This window comes from Diabrotica virgifera, chromosome 2 (assembly GCF_917563875.1).
Source record: "Diabrotica virgifera virgifera chromosome 2, PGI_DIABVI_V3a".
Lineage (NCBI taxonomy): Eukaryota > Metazoa > Arthropoda > Insecta > Coleoptera > Chrysomelidae > Diabrotica > Diabrotica virgifera.
In genome coordinates this window covers 196,682,318-196,699,153 of record NC_065444.1, presented here as the reverse complement: position 1 = coordinate 196,699,153, position 16,836 = coordinate 196,682,318, and the positions used below count along the sequence as shown (strand labels likewise).

The 16,836-nt window shown below is 31.5% G+C and overlaps 1 protein-coding gene across 3 annotated transcripts in view; it reads right to left on the bottom strand.

The window, feature by feature from the left end:
* LOC126879758 (ADP-ribosylation factor-like protein 8) overlaps positions 1-16,836 on the bottom strand; it is a 67,127-nt gene that overhangs the window by 42,898 nt on the left and 7,393 nt on the right. For all 3 annotated transcript variants that reach the window (XR_007696251.1, XM_050643004.1, XM_050643005.1), the window contains exon 2: positions 15,168-15,322. Coding sequence is in view for 2 of the 3 variants with exons in the window: in XM_050643004.1 (XP_050498961.1) it covers positions 15,168-15,322 (155 nt within the window). In the remaining variant the exon portion in view is untranslated. The remainder of the gene's footprint in view (positions 1-15,167; positions 15,323-16,836) is intronic.

Genomic DNA, 16,836 nt, shown 5'->3' with positions numbered 1-16,836 from the left:
AATATTTCTTGAGACAGAAAGAAGAATGTACGTAATTTATTTAATCAAAAAGACATTTTACTGCTGTCAGAAATCAGGAAAAATATGTTTATTTAAAAAATAAATACTATTCCACGATTAAACTCAATGTTAAAGCTGCCACCCACCTGCCTCTTTACAGTTTGAACATTTAATTTAAACTAAAAGCAATGTTTATTTTTCAAAAAAAAATTTTTCCTGTTTTCTGACAGCAGCAAAATGTTATTTGGAACTAAATAAATTACTGTTTGTATAATACATTCTTCTTTTTGTCTCAATTAATATTTAATACAAAAAAATTTTTGACACCCTGTATAAATAATTATAATAATGTTTATATTACTGAATAGAGAACTGAATAACCTTTCAAATGAGCTATCACATGACACCTACCCTTATTTAAAAAATCATCGATTACGTCATCACACCCAGATGGATGACGACAATAGTATGATATAATATGCCAAAAACTCGTAATTTAAAAAGAAAAATCGACCTGTTTCGGGATTTATTTCCAAAATCGCCCATTTATGAATTTATTCCAACCTTTACGTGCTCTCTCGTGACATCTATTTGTGTATTTTTTTGCTACCAACTTTTGCATGCTTGTCAGTACTAATTTTTGAAAAAGGCATTGATATCCTGCCGAAACGTCAAATAAAAAGTGAATAAAAATGCTAAAATACCATAAACAACCTTTTTAATGAACCTAAGCCTAAGAAACTCTAGTAAAAATATATTCATCTGCACCGTTCGAATTTAGCAACATACAATATTTATTGTTTAAATGACAGCTATAGTGATTATAACCGATATTTATATCGCCTCGCCCCTTTTTATGGGCGAATACGAGTCTACCAACAATGATTTAAAACTGAAGTATTTTCTGTATTCTTAGCTTATCCAAGCTGTTCAACTTATGAATATACAGTATCCGCCAAAATAAACAGTACCGAATATAAAAAAAATATATTTATGAATTAATTTTTGTAATATGTTCAAAATGTGGACCATGGCATTGCAAACAAGCTTCATAACGTTTCTGAAAATCATTAAACATATTTAAGAAAAGTAGTTGCTGCAAATGTTAAAAATAAGTTATTATTCTTTGCCGTAGTTCTCCAACAGTTTCTGGCGGATTTTCCGAGCGAAATATGGAATTCTTCATCATACCCCAAATATAGGCATCAGGTGGTGTTAAATCCGGTGAATGAGGTGGATACTCGAAATCTGTACGACTAGAAATTAATATGTTACCAAAATCTTCACCGAACAAATTTATGGAGAGTTCGGCTGTATAGCTTGTTGCACCATCCTGTTGAAACCATTGCTTACGGATTCTTAAATTACGCACACGACAAAAGGTCTTTAAATCCCTGACAAAAGATGTCACAATATTATGTCTGTACTGCTCTTGATTGACAGTAACTGGCTGCTCATTCTCGTCTTCAACAAAATAAGGACCAATTTTCCCATGTAGGGAAGTGCATATAGATTTTCACTTCGGAAAAAATCAAACAAGATAGAACTTTTTTTAATTTCATTAAGAAATGTTTAATAAACAACCCATCAAAAAGTTCTACTCGAGCAGTGGTTGCTTCATTTTTTATTAAACAAATGAACTACGAAATTAGATGTTTTTTTAAATAACTCCGAAAATATAAATTTTAGAAAAAAACTGACTTGACCATTGAAAAATTCAGAAGATTTTACAAAAAAAAACATTATATAAAGAATTTTCTAAAATTAAATCTGTATCTTCTATAATTTTTTAATTGTAACGCTAAAGTCACCCTTCTCACAAACATTGGCGCACTGTAAACTAACGTACGGCGAAGTGCATGGTTGAGTTATTTTAATGTAATTCTTTGGATCAAATGGATCTAAATTCTAGAATCTAGAATTCTAATGGATCAAATGAAATTTTACAAACTGAACATGAAAGAAGAATAATTAAGTATCTTATGGTTATAATAGAAAGAAATAAAATGTATGGACATATCTACGATGTGGGCTGAAATGAATTTTGTTTAAAAATGATTTAAAAATGTGTAACTAATACAGTTTTTCTTATAAAACTCTCAGTTTTGCACAACTTACCTTTCAAGCATCTTGCTAAATGATGTTTCATTCAAAAAAAATCTCAAAAATTTAATTCAAATGATATGACGTCTCAAAAAATGTAATTTTTGAAATCTTCGTATAGTTTTATAGAATTACCACCACTTTAAGACGGTATTACACAAGTTTGAACAGATCTATTACAGTTTTATAAGTGCTTTTTTAAAGCTTAGGATGTAGTCTCTAAAATTGACTAAATTATTTTACTTTAGAAATGAAGTAAACTATTTCTTTTTAAGAAAATTAAGAAAGATAACAAAAATGTAATAAAAAAACCGAAAATTACCAGCTAAAAAAATGTTTGTACTAAGTGATCAAAACTTTTTTCTGTAAAACTTACCTAAAATAAATTTAATAATAAGCTTCAACAATAATAAATGTTCAGCAAAAAAAAAAATTTTAGCTCTTATACAGTATGTCTGCGTAATTTGCCGAAAATTACCAGCTAAAAAAATGTTTGTACTAAGTGATCAAAACTTTTTTCTGTAAAACTTACCTAAAATAAATTTAATAATAAGCTTCAACAATAATAAATGTTCAGCAAAAAAAAATTTTTTTAGCTCTTATACAGTATGTCTGCGTAATTTGGAACCTATTGATAACTTTTTTATTATCAGTTTTACGAAAAAAAGTTATTCTTTATAAAATACTCTGCATCGTATATAATCTAAGATGCAATCATCAAATATCAAATTTAATTAATGTTATATGAGGTATGTCAAAAAATATGAATTTCACCCAAGAGTAAAGTACCATTATATTTCACAATATCGAAAATTGTTATTAAGAAAAGTTGTTTGGAATTAAAAAAATTGTTTTAGTGTTTAATTACATCCTTCTAATTAAAATATTGTGAATAATAAAGGCACTTAACTCTTAAGAAAAATTCATATTTTTTACATACCTCGTATAAAATTAAAAAAGTTTGATGTCTGATGATTGTATCTTAGATTTTAGACCAGGTAGAGCATTTTATGAAAAATAACTTTTTTTCGTAAAAGTGATAATAAAATAGTTATCATAATTGTAATAAAATGATGCTGAGTATCCGTAATTTGAGAAAAAATTTAAAATTTTTTTTCGATTAGAACGATGTAATTGTATATTTAGATACAGTTTCTAATTTCAAACAACTTTTCATAATAGCATTTTTTGATATGCTGGAATATAAAGGTACTTTATTCTTTAACGAAATTCATATTTTTGACATAACTCGTATAAAATTGATAAAATTTGATATCTGATGGTTGAGTTTTAGATTTTTGACTATTCAGAGCATTAAGAATAACTTTTTTTCGTAAAATCGATAATAAAAGAAGTTTTCCATGTGGTTCCTAGCTACGCAGACACACTGTATAAGAGCTTCTGTATAAGAATTTTCAAATTGCAATGCCATATTCGGATTCAGCATAATCAAAACAAAATAGAAACATATTTGATCAAAGTAAAATGATGAATTTAACGATATTTTTAAAATCATTTATACAAAACAATTGTTATTGTTTAAACAATTAATAAACAATTAGCGGCCAAATCTGCGAGTAAACTTTTTACTTTAACATGTATATGAACTAACAAAAAAATTTTTTGAAAAATATAAGCTTGTTTGAATTTTTCCGAAACAATGCATGTTTTCGTTCTAATTGCACTCCCCTAATGACCAGACACAGCAACCCAAATGGTTACTCGAGCACCGTGGAGAGGCTTTTCTGCAATGGCATCAGGACGTTCAAACCCAAGGAATCGATTTGTTTGTCGGTTGATGTAACTGTTGAGGTGAATGTGACTTTCGTCAGAAACTTTCGTTTCTTAAAAAATCGGAATCTTCATACACTAAGCTCAGCATGCGTCCACAGTAAATTTCTCTTTCAAGTTTATCCGCAACATATTTAGTCGTTGTCCCATTTGAATTAGGTATGGAAAGCCGCCAACAGATTTGAACATTCGACGTGTAGATGTTTCACTGATATTTAGTTTACACGTGCTGTTCGTACAAGACTTCTTTGGGAAGAGTGGGTGATTTGAGTAAACATGCGTCCTTCATTAGCATTGGTACAAACTGTTCTTCGACGATCTGAAGAGCCTTTAGGCCTATTTCATACTTTACGACTTCGGTCGTCACGACAAACGGTCGTAACGACAGTTAGTCGTATATTCTATTAGTCCAATACAGCAATGTACGGAGCCTTTCACACAGGACGATCACGACTAACTGTCGTGACGTTGCTCCTCGCCTGTCGTCCAATGTCACTGCAATGGACGACGGTCGTGTCGTGCCGTGCTATCAGTGAACCACTTGCATAAATTAGTGCTTCCATAGTTAACGACAGTTAGTCGTGTAGTACCAGTGAATCCAGTGGCACGTACATAATGGCAGACAATACAGATGGGGGATTTTTAATTGCACTGGTAAAAAGTAGACCAATGTTGTGGGACAAAACTTTGGATGTGTATAAAGACAGAAATACGACAAGGAATGCATGGCGTCACGTTAACCCTGATTTTGAAAACTTAGAGGACCAGGAGAAAACTAAGTTTGGTAAGTTGTACTTATTTTATTTTATAAAATAAACAAAAATGAATTTTTTAGCCCATTAATTTCCAACGTTATGTAAACGCAACGTTTTTAATTGTATTATTTTTAATGTATCACTACTTAAATAACATTTTTATTGCTACATTTTATTTAAAACAGAACATAAAGTACAAATCTAATAAAATATTTTCAAATAATTATGGCATGTAATGTAATACGCATAAAGATAAAGACAAGAAGAAGTATTTTGACAACGATTTCCGAAGTGAAAATCAAAACGTCAAATAAACTTAATCATAAAATAAAATTGTGGCTTATTCCCAACTAAAATAGTAAATTACATAAGAGACCACAACAAAATAGCTTCAGAACAATTATTATTATTTATGTTATTTAATTACAAAAGATTATAATTAGGATTTTTTGTAAAAATGCTTATTATAAAGATTTGTTGCTTATCTTCGTTTATTTTACTTCTTATGATAAACTATAGTGAAATTTCATGTTACTTCCTGTGTTAAGCAAAATTCTATGAAGTATACAGAGCTATAATAAAACTCTAATAATTCAATAAATCATAAGAATTTTAATCCCTTAGGCTTAGGAGATAAGCGTGAAAACCCATCATCGTTATACCTGCCATGTAATAAACTAATATTTGTCTGCAGAAAGCCCAAATTTATTATATTGTTGTAAAATAGTACCGGCACATTTGTCTAAATTTAAATATGCACCAATCACATATGCAGATGTTCAAAGAACTTTATTTACGTATAAATAATATATTATGTATAAATAATAAATTTTTGCCTGATTCATTCTACGCCCTGTGCTCTCTACGACAATAAGATGAATACTGTCGTAAAGTGTGAAAGTCCGATGAGCACGATAAACGGTCGTACGACCGTTTGTCGTGACGACCAAAGTCGTAAAGTATGAAATAGGCCTTACGTTGACATAATACACTACCGGTGCGACGAAATTTCTCAACAAACGCTAGCATTACAGCTTTACTAGGGGACGCCTTGTTAAAATGTTGTTGATATCTTTCTGACACTTGTTTTAAACATGGGCCATTATTCCGTCCAACGCCGTATGAGGGAAAATAATGTTCTACTAAAAAAACTTTTTCTTCGGTAGAAAGAACCATAATGACAAAGATTTTAACCGTAACGTAATGTCAAGTTGACAACTTGACAACAACAAGTATACCAAAAATGATAAATGCAAATTGCGTGCCCAATTTCACAGCCCTCTTGATTTCGGTACTGTTTATTTTGGCGGATACAGTATTAGGAGCAGTAATAGTAAAAAATAACAATTTACTTTGTAAGATAAATTGTAGAGACTAAATGTATCCAGCCGGACAAAAAAAATGTAAAGTAACAACAGATGTTGCATATTTAATCTAAAAAAAAAGAAAATTACGTCGTTTTTCAACACAATTGAAAAAAAATATTAGACAGGATTTTAATGCTAAAAATATCAGTTTGGGTTCAAGGTTTTTAGCAATAAAAAATGTAAATGGGAAATGACGCTTAACCGGAAAACCCACATATTGGCACAAAGACAAAAATAAAATACTAGATTTGATTAAGTTTTTTATTTCAAAAAAATTTGCAACACATTTTATGAAAATAGAAGCATATAGTCCCAGAGCCTATACTCTAGCAAATAACATCGAAAAAGACCAAAAATAATGAGTAAAAATATAACATCAACTATTTTGTCACAACAAGATCCCATTTCGTATCTCCCTAATTCAAGAAAGGTCTCGAATTTATTCTTTTTATGACCAGATGATAAATCTGAACTGATCCAAAGAATCAATAGTATTAAAAGCCTGTAGTGCTGATAAACCATCCATAAACGTTTTCTTAAATCTTCCAGAAAATTTGTTGGGAGTCCTCATCTCACTAATTATTTTATTGAGAAAGGTTTTCCAGAGTTCCTTAAGACAACCATCATTATTCCTCTTCATAAGGGTGGTGAAACATCTAATGCCTGCAATTATAGATCTATTGCAATACTACCGGTACTTTTAGTCCTGAATCCCGTGTACCAAATAAAAGTTGAAAATTTGTTCATAGCTTAGCAGTGTCGAGTCTGATAAACTTTTATGTAAGGGAACAGGGGAATCTTTAATTGTGGAACGTGATAAACGCGTTTTCCTGACAAGTTTATCATTGTGAAAAATAGCAGGCACTTTTTAAGTTTATTCAATAGCCAACGTTATATAATATACGAAAAAATATTTGTCCCACAAAAATGTTGGGCATTTAACCTGTCCGACAAAAATGTTGGGCATTTTAACCAGTCTGACACGTAGAACATGTCAAATGACAGGAATTATGATAGTGATAAATAGCAGTCTGATATTAAAGAGAGTTTAAAGAAAGGGTAAAAAATCAATTGGAACTTCTGTCCGACAAAATTTATGGTAGTCCAGGGCGCATCTGTTTTGAGATGGACGTTGAGAGGTGACTCAAATTGTTTTGCAGAAATTGCTTGAAAATATCTCAAATAATAATATTCGAGTTATCCTCCCACTCAAAATGGTCGGGAACATTGTGTAAATAATCAAAATGTCAAAATATGAAGGAAAAATTCGTTTTTTTATTGGTTTTGTGATTATAACTTTAAAACTGTTCATTTCTGAGGAAAGTTGTACTGATATATAAGTTGCGTAATTAAATTTCCTACAATATAGAATTGGTTAAAAATTTAAAAAATAGTCACCCTTGTTGCAAAATAGCAATAATGGCGAAAAAAAAACCATACAAAACAAGTATTCGCATTTTAATTTTGTCAACCATTTATGCTACACTTAAGACCTTCATATTTTACCCAGAAAACCTTTACGATATAGTAAAACAACACTGTAAGTTTCATTAAGATCGGTTTAATAGATTTTGCAAAATAAATTTTGCAATCCAGCTTTCGCAAAAATTTTTTATTTTTTTTAATGTTGCAGGACTGAAAATAAAGCAGAGAGCAAGTTGAATTTTTTTTGCTTATAGAAGTGTACTGTACCTTTCATTTGCAATTTGCAAAATTAAAATCGATTAATTACCACTGCGTCAGGAAATTTTTTAAATAAACATTAATTTTTGGTGCTACGCGCAGGACAGCGGTGTTTAATTCACACAAGTTGATTTCCACCAAAATTTCTTCCAATCTTTATCTAATATATTATTTTCTTACTCTATATTTTGTTGTATTTTAATATTTTAATTCTACAAAAATCAAACTAATTTTATTATTTTATTATTGTTTGTGAAATATTGTTTAAACAATTGCATATGTTTAAAAATAATAAACTTTTATTCTCTAAGTTAAAATATATGAACAAAGAAAGTTTTTGCTAAAAAAAGTGTTATTTCAAAGGATAGAGTATGTGTTTTTATTTTGCAATAAACAAATTTATTTATTTATATCGAAATGTAATAAAAATTAAAATGTATCAATCATTATCAAAGGTCATTGGAATGCCCAATCACAGCAAACTATCCGCTGTCCTGCGCGTAGCACCAATAATTAATGTTTATTTAAAAAAATTCCTGACGCCGTGGTAGTTAATCGATTTTAATTTGGCAAATTGCAAATGAAAGGTACAGTACACTTCTATACGCAAAAAAAATTTCAACTTGCTATCTGCTTTATTTTCAGTCCTGTAACATTTTGAAAAAATGAATTTTTTTTGCGAAATCTGGATTGCAAAATTTATTTTGCAAAATATATTGAACCGATCTTAATGAAATTTACAGTATTGTTTTACTGTATCATAAAGTTTTTCTGGGTGAAATATGAAGGTCCTAAGTGTAGCATAAATGGTTGAAAAACGTAAAATGCGAATACTTGTTTTTGTATGGTTTTTTCGCAATTATTGCTATTTTGCAACAAGAGTGACTATTTTTTAAATTTTTAACCAATTCTATATTATAGGAAATTGAATTACGCAACTTTTATGTCAGTCCAACTTTTCTCGGAAATGAATACTTTTAAAGTTATAATCAAAAAACGAAGAAAAAAAATAGAATTTTTCCTTCATTTTTTGACATTTTGATTATTTAAACAATGTTCCGGACTTTTTTGAGAGGGAGGAGAACTCAAATATTATTATTTGAGTTATTTTCAAGCAATTTCTGCAAAAAAATTTAAGTCACCTCTCAACGTCCAAATGTACTATTTTTACAGATGCGCCCTGGTCTATGGGAAGTTTTCGTGGTCTGACGTTCGAAACTGTCTACATCTTGCTGCAGGTTTCGAACTGAACGTACTGAACGTTAGCGTACTGAACTCAAAACGGCAGAGATGCAATGGATTGAATTGGAACTTTGCCGAGGAGGGCGCGCTCTGTATTTAAGAGGCCTTTCGCCGGAAGAGGCTCTGTATCCGCAGTGAGCAGTAGTGGCCAGTGGCCCTCTCCGATCCGGAGACGATGGATGGGCGACTGTGTGTCGCTGTTTGATTGTTATCGCATTGGATTGAAATGTGATAAACTCTGAGTGTGTAGATAGATTGATTCCGTGTAGCGTGATTGCTATTGTATATATTGTGTTGTGTATTGTATTATTCTAATATTGTATACCTAAGTATAAAGTTATTTTTCGTTTGCTGAAGATAGAGTTAAATTTCATTTTATTTATTTTGAACTGTATATAAATATCCTAAATATATTTACTTTGTTTTGCAAAATATCGGAGAAGACCACAAAAAGTCAAGTGGTGGATGCTAAAATATGAGAAAGAAGGTCTATTCAGGGAAAGAATAGTAGAAAAAATATGTTGGAACATGAAAGGAAGCCCTAACACAATTTGGAGAAAAATGGCCAATATTATTAGAGAGACGGCTACTGAAATACTTGGGAAAACGTCAGAAAAGAAGTCTGAGGATAAAGAGACTTGGTGGTGGTCAAATGAAGTACAAGGAAAAATAAAAGAGAAGGGAAAATTATATAAAAAGTGGCAAGAAACCAGATCGGACATAGATCTTCACAACTATATGGTCGCCAAAAAGGAAGCGAAAGTAGCAGTAGCAAAAGCTAAAGCAGAAGCGTATTCAAACCTATACGATCAACTTGATACCATGGAAGGCGAAGCAAATATATATAAAATAGCCAAACAGAGAGCAAAGAAAGCAAGGGATTTTAATCAGATTAGATGTATCCGAGATGAAAATAATAAAATACTAATTCACGAAAAGGATGTCAAAAAGAGATGGAGAAAGTATTTTGACAGTTTATTAAATGAAGAATTTGACCGACAGCCTGTGGAGTTAACGGAGACAGTAACAGCAATGGTTACCAGAATAACAAACGCGGAAGTGGCTCAAGCGCTTCAAAAAATAAAGAAAGGAAAAGCAGTCGGACCAGATGATATTCCTGGGGAAGTATGGAGAGCATTGGGAGAGACAGGAATAAGTTGGCTAGCAAGTCTATTTAATAGAATTATGGAAGTTGGACAAATGCCAGACGAACGGAGAAGCAGTATATTAGTACCTGTCTACAAAAACAAAGGAGACATACAACAATGTACGGGTCTAGGACATTTCGCCGTCGCTATTTCGCCGTCGCCGTTTCGCCGTCGAGCCATTTCGCCGTCGAGCCATTTCGCCGTCGCCGTTTCGCCGTCGAGACATTTCGCCGTCGCCATTTCGTTGTTAGCATTCGTACTTATAATTTCAAATTTTAAGATTAGTCCGAAACTTCAATGCCGATGGAGATATTTTAGAATATCTTAGAGGACTTGCCCATAATTATGAAATGTAACTTTTTAAATATTTTTATTAATGTAAATATTTTATTTTTCAGACGAAAACAATGTATAGTTGAATACGAAAGTATAACTTGGCTTTACTAGCAACATCAGCATTTGATTTACACTGACATTTAGTATAAAAAAAGTTAGTATGTTATCACGTTCTTGCGACATTTAGTATAAAAAAAGTTAGTACGTTATCACGTTCTTGTAAACTTAACCAATGCCGGGATGGCGACGGCGAAACGGACGACGGCGAACTGGCTCGACGGCGAAACGACCGACGCGACGGCGAAATGGCGACGGCGAAACGTCTCAGTCCACAATGTACAAACTACAGGGCTATAAAACTACTTAGCCACACCATGAAAATATGGGAGAGAGTAATTGATAGACGGATACACAAAGAAACCGAAATATTTGGCTTTATGCAGGGCAGATCAACAACTGATGCAATTTTCATTGTAATGCAACTGATGGAAAAATACAGGAATAAATAGACCAACGCTCATATGGTATTCATTGATCTTGAGACAGCATATGATAGAGTTCCTCGAGAGATTCTGTGGTGGGCACTCAATAAGAAAGGAGTCCCTTGTGAATATGTAAATATTGTGAGGGATACGTACGAGGAAGTAACGACTGGTGTTAGGATAGGTGTGGGAGAGACTGATAAATTTCATGTGAAAGTAGGATTGCACCAAGGCTCGGTGCTTAGTCCGTATTTATTCTCATTAGTTTTGGATCAGATAACAGCGAAACTACAGGGTAGCATTCCATGGTGCCTAATGTATGCTATGATGTAGTGTTAATAGGAAATAGTGAAAGAGATTTACAGCAAAAACTGGAACAGTGGAGACAAGCTCTGGAGGAAAAAGGTTTAAAACTTAGTAGGACAAAAACAGAGTATTTGGAATGTTCATTTAAAGATGGAGTTACTACAAATAAAATGGTATCTTTGGATGGTGAAATGATTATGAAAAGCAATAGTTTTAAGTATCTAGGATCGGTATTACAGAGTAATGGAGAAATAGATGAAGATGCATGCAGTAGAATTAGGGCTGGATGGATGAAGTGGAAAGAAGCGAGTGGTGTGTTGTGTGACAGACAAATTCCAATGAAGCTGAAGGGAAAATTCTATAAAACAGCCATAAGACCGGCTATGATGTATGGAACTGAATGTTGGGCAGTGAAAAAGAAAAAGGAACAACGAATGCATGTGGCAGAAATGAGAATGCTTAGATGGATGAGTGGAGTGACAAAAAAGGATAAAATTAGAAATGAGTATATTAGAGGAAGTCTAGGTGTGACACCAATTGATGCCAAAATGAGAGAACATAGATTAAGATGCTTTGGTCATGTTCAACGTCGAGACGTTAATCACCCAATATGAAGAATAGCTGAAGTGCAGATTCCTGGAAGGAGTAGGAGAGGAAGACCAAAGAAGACCTGGGGAGACGATAAGACAGGACATGTTGGTAAATGGGATTAACATTGATATGACCCAAGATAGAATTGTGTGGAGAAATGCAATTAGGGAAGCCGACCCGGAAAGGGATAAAGCAATGAGAATGATGAAGATTTACTTTGTTTTTAACCTGTGTTTTACTGAGTCTATCATCTTATATACCTGTCACACATCTTTCCGTAAATGTTCCATAAGTTCCGTAAAATGACAAAAGAATATATTTCTGAAAGACCATATTATTCAGTAGTAGAGTTTCTTAATCAATAAATAAGAAATTACAGAACCCTTATGTATTTGTATAAGTAGAATTTTTTATCTATATTTGAGTGTCATATGCAGCAGCTTAAGTTAACTTAATAAACTTGTTACAGTACAGAACTTGAACTTGAAACTTGAATAGTACTGATTAAAGAATAACAAATATCAATATAACCTTGACGATTTCCAATCTTCGATGGGAGCTATCTAACAAGAAGAAGAATACAGGAATTACAATTTTAAAAGCTATATTTTATACCATAAATAAATATCTCTTGTCCTTAGACACAATAAAAATAAAAATGTGTTAGTTGATAATATTGTGAAATATAAACAATGTTTATATTATATAGACAAACATTATTCCTTTATATCAATTATTACTTTATATCTAATAGTCCATGTGGTGAGACCGCTCCCGTCTGAAAAAATTTCTGATTCGGTTTCTTTGTGGATTCCTATTCAAAAATGTCCCCTTTAAACAAATCTGAAGGATGCCGGTCGGAATTTTTGGGCAGAAATTGTTTAAACTATTTTTTTAAACAAATACAAAAGATCACGTTTTTTGCTCTGAAATATATATTTTTAGGTTTTTTGGGTCATTCTAAACAAGAAAGGTATCTTGTAATTTTTCTCAGAAATTGATAGTTTTCGAGTTATAATCGATTTCAAATCTGAAAAATGCGAAAATACGCATTTTCGAGGAGTAAAAACTCATATTTAAATTAGTATTTTTGAGGTTGCCTGATACTTAGCTTGAAGGTTAAACATTCAGCTTCAAAATTATGAAGAGTGATCGCGTCAAACTCTAATTTATACCGTTGTTTTGTAATTGTTAAATATGCATGTTTATCCGATATTTTTGCCGGTGCGGTGCGCTCTATTTCAAAAATCTCCTATTTTCCTCCGAAAAATATTTTTTCTAGATTCTTTGGATATTCTAAATAAAATAAGTTTCTTAACATTTTTCTCAAAAGTTAATAATTTTAAAGTTATAAGCGATTTAAAATCCGAAAAATGACAAAAAAAACGAATTTTCGGTTTTTAAACCGCTTATAACTTTAAAACTATTAATTTTTGAGAAAAATGCCAAAAAACTTTTTTTATTTAGAATGTCTCAAAGAATCTACAAAAAACATTTTTCGGAGGAAAATAGGAGATTTTTGGAATTAAGCGCGCCGCACCGGCAAAAAAATCGGATTGTCATGCATATTTAAAAATTAAAAAACAACGACTCAGTTTAAGGTTAGACGCGATCACTCTTCAGAATCTTGAAGCTGAATGTTTAAACTTCAATTTAGGTATATGTCAACCTCAAAAATACTATGTTGTTCTGAAGCTATTTTCTTGTGGCATTTTTACAATTTTAACTATTTATAATGGGAAATAAGCCACAATATTATTAAAAAATGATTTTTATTAACGTTTCGACGCCCAAATCGGGTGCCGTTGTCAAAATACAAAATACTATTGAATACAAAATACAAAATACTATTGAATAGTATTTTGTATTTTGACAACGGCATCCGATTTGGGCGACGAAACGTTAATAAAAATCATTTTTTAATAATATTGTGGCTTATTTCCCATTATATATAGTTAAAATCAAAAATACTAATTTAAATATGAGTTTTTAAGCCTCGAAAATGCGTATTTTCGCATTTTTCAGATTTTAAATCGCTTATAACTCGCAAATTATCAATTTTTGAGAAAATTTATAGGATACCTTTCTTGTTTAGAATGACCCACGAAACTTAAAAATATATGTTATGGAGCAAAAAAACGTGATCTTTTATATTTGTTTCAAAAAATTGTTTAAACAATTTCTGCCCAAAAATTCCGTTAGGCACCCTTCATATTTGTTTAAAGGGGACATTTTTGAATAGGAATCCACAAAGAATCCGAATCAGAAATTTTTCCAGACGGGAGCGGTCTCACCACATGGACTATAATATATACAGTCAATAATTTTAAAAACATTTGAAAAAATACACTAACGAATTCAATTCAATTTAATCATACCATGACTTGTAAAAGTTTAATTCAAGGAAACATATGGAAATATTGTAAGAATAATAAACTTCACAAATAAAATGTAGTATAGAATTAACTTATAAAAAATATTATTGAAAAATCCTATTAGATAATTTATACACACTCCACTGTTACCAAATATCTCGAAAATTTTTAAAAACTAAGCAGATATTGTAGCAGATAATTCCCAAATGAGGTTCCTGTAAATATGATAGACAAAAATTCTGATGTTCCCAAACTAGTAAGTTATAAAACGATTATGATAATAGGTTCAAAAATAAATATAATAATCTACCAAAGATAATAATTGTTACTGTTTCAAATAATCATATATTTATACAGTCCGTCTAATTTACTTACCGTTGCACGTCATTATCGACGTTAGAGATCTAAGTTGACATTGTTGCCCAATCGCAAAAAATTCTTGAATTCATTTTAAATCAAATACATCACACAATTTTTGCGAAAGTGGATTATACATCAAAACAAATTAATATTCAATGTAAATAAATAAAAACTTTAGAAATAGAATACAAGAATTAAGTTATAATCTTACGTTAAAGTACATAATAAAAACAGTAAATAATAATGAAACAAATACTTAAAGTAAAGAATATAAACAAATATGAAGTGTCATCACCGCAACTGTCAAATAAATGTTGCCAATTTATGCCAAAATATCACCTTCGTTCGATTATAGTTACAGTGTATTCCGAACAAACGTGCTTCATAAAAACGCTTTATAATCCAATTATACAAATTAAATGAAACATATTATTGTGTATTTCTTTAAGTTAACATTAATAAAAATCTTTAGTGGCTGTAATTCCAGTGTACTCGGCAAAATGATTCTAAAAAAGAACACACCTACCGCCTACATATTTCGTGTTGGTATCATGTGACGTCACGGTCTATGACGCGGATGACGTGCAACGGTAAGTAAATAAGATGGAGTATAGACATAACAACTTACACGATGGCATTCACTCCTCTACAATAACGTTCCCACATCGATCTAAACCTAGGCTGGCCTCCGATGTCCCACACTTTAATGGTTACATTGCCCTTGGTAATTTTCCTCATGTTGAAGCCAACTGTTGGAATCATGTCTTCACTGAATTGACCCGACTATAAAAAAAGTTTGCTTTAGAAAATTGAACTATTTCTTAAAGTTTTACTTTAAAATTATCATTAAGGATATTAACAATTAAAAAATCTCAAATAACATAGATCTGGTTAATTTAGGTTAGCTTTATAAAAAAAACAAATAAAAATAATACTTCAGATAGTTACAAGAAGTTGCCATAATTTTTATTAGAGTTAATGAACGAGGATACATCCTCTGCAGGAAGAAAAACATAATAGTCGGATGGAGCGAGATCTGGAGAATAAGGGACGTGTTTGATTAATTAGAGCCCTAAATCAGGTTTGCAGGGCAATATGCAATTTATGAATACAGAGGTACCTATATTGTCATGTAAAAACAAAATACTTTTAGACAATTTTTTACATCTTCTATGAATACAGGTAAGATCGAAGAGTAATTCCCAGTATTTTTTTACCCTTCCGAACTTTTCCGGCAGATTTTTCTATAGCCATGGTTCAGTGGCGGCCCGTGAGGTAGTGCCATAGAGCCATGGCACTACCTTGCTAATTATGCAGAAACATATTTTTTATCTTAAAAACATCTTAATGCCTGTTAATTTTTTTGTGATTATTTCTCTTTATTTTCATAAATTATATAAAATCTGGTAACTGTGTAGCGTAATGCAAATATATCCACCGACTCTGGTCACCCACAGCTGACCGGATAAGGGATGAAGATCCCGGTGCCGAAAGTCATAGTGGCTCGCCAGAAAAGAGAAAGATTGTATGAGCATCCTATGTAAGTGACAGAGATAAAGCGGTATTGCAGTTTTAATATACGTTTAAATGGGACTCTTCGTGCCAGGCTCGAAATCTCGAAAAGGAAGTTAATAGATCTTAAGATACAATGTTTTAGATCTATTTCTAGGAATGATTTATAGTTTCTTTACGGGTTCGCTTGCCGCTATTGTGTTTATTATCTACTACTGTATTGTATATTTGTGTTTATACTCTACTATATTTTTGAATTTGTAATTATTAGTGCGTCGTGGTCGTGGGTGTCGTAGGTATATAAATAATATTTTGATTATTTTCTACGTTTAATGTATTTATTGAAAATGAATCAAATTAGTATAATATTAAAAAACTCTTTTGGTGGTAAAAAAATAGTAGATACATACACTGCGGTGCAAAAAAGTCGATCCACTAAAAATTTGGTCATTTTTGATGTTTCGAATTTCCTAAACCTGTTGTCCGATTTAAGTGATTTTTTACCACGTTATAGCCTTATTCATTGACAATATCGTTGTAATAATATTGTTGCTAGACAGTCAAACTGTCATTTTATACCGGGTGTACGAATCAAACTGTGTTTTTTTCTCAAAGTTCGCATCACCCTGTGGAGTATTCTAGCATTTATAAAATACTGAAATTAAAACCCAACTATAGCCTCAGGTTTTCTTAACATTTTGTCTTTCGATTCATTCGCTTATGTTGGATAATAAAAAAGTTAGGTATTTTAACAACTGGCCATGTTCGTCATCAGTACAGGGTGT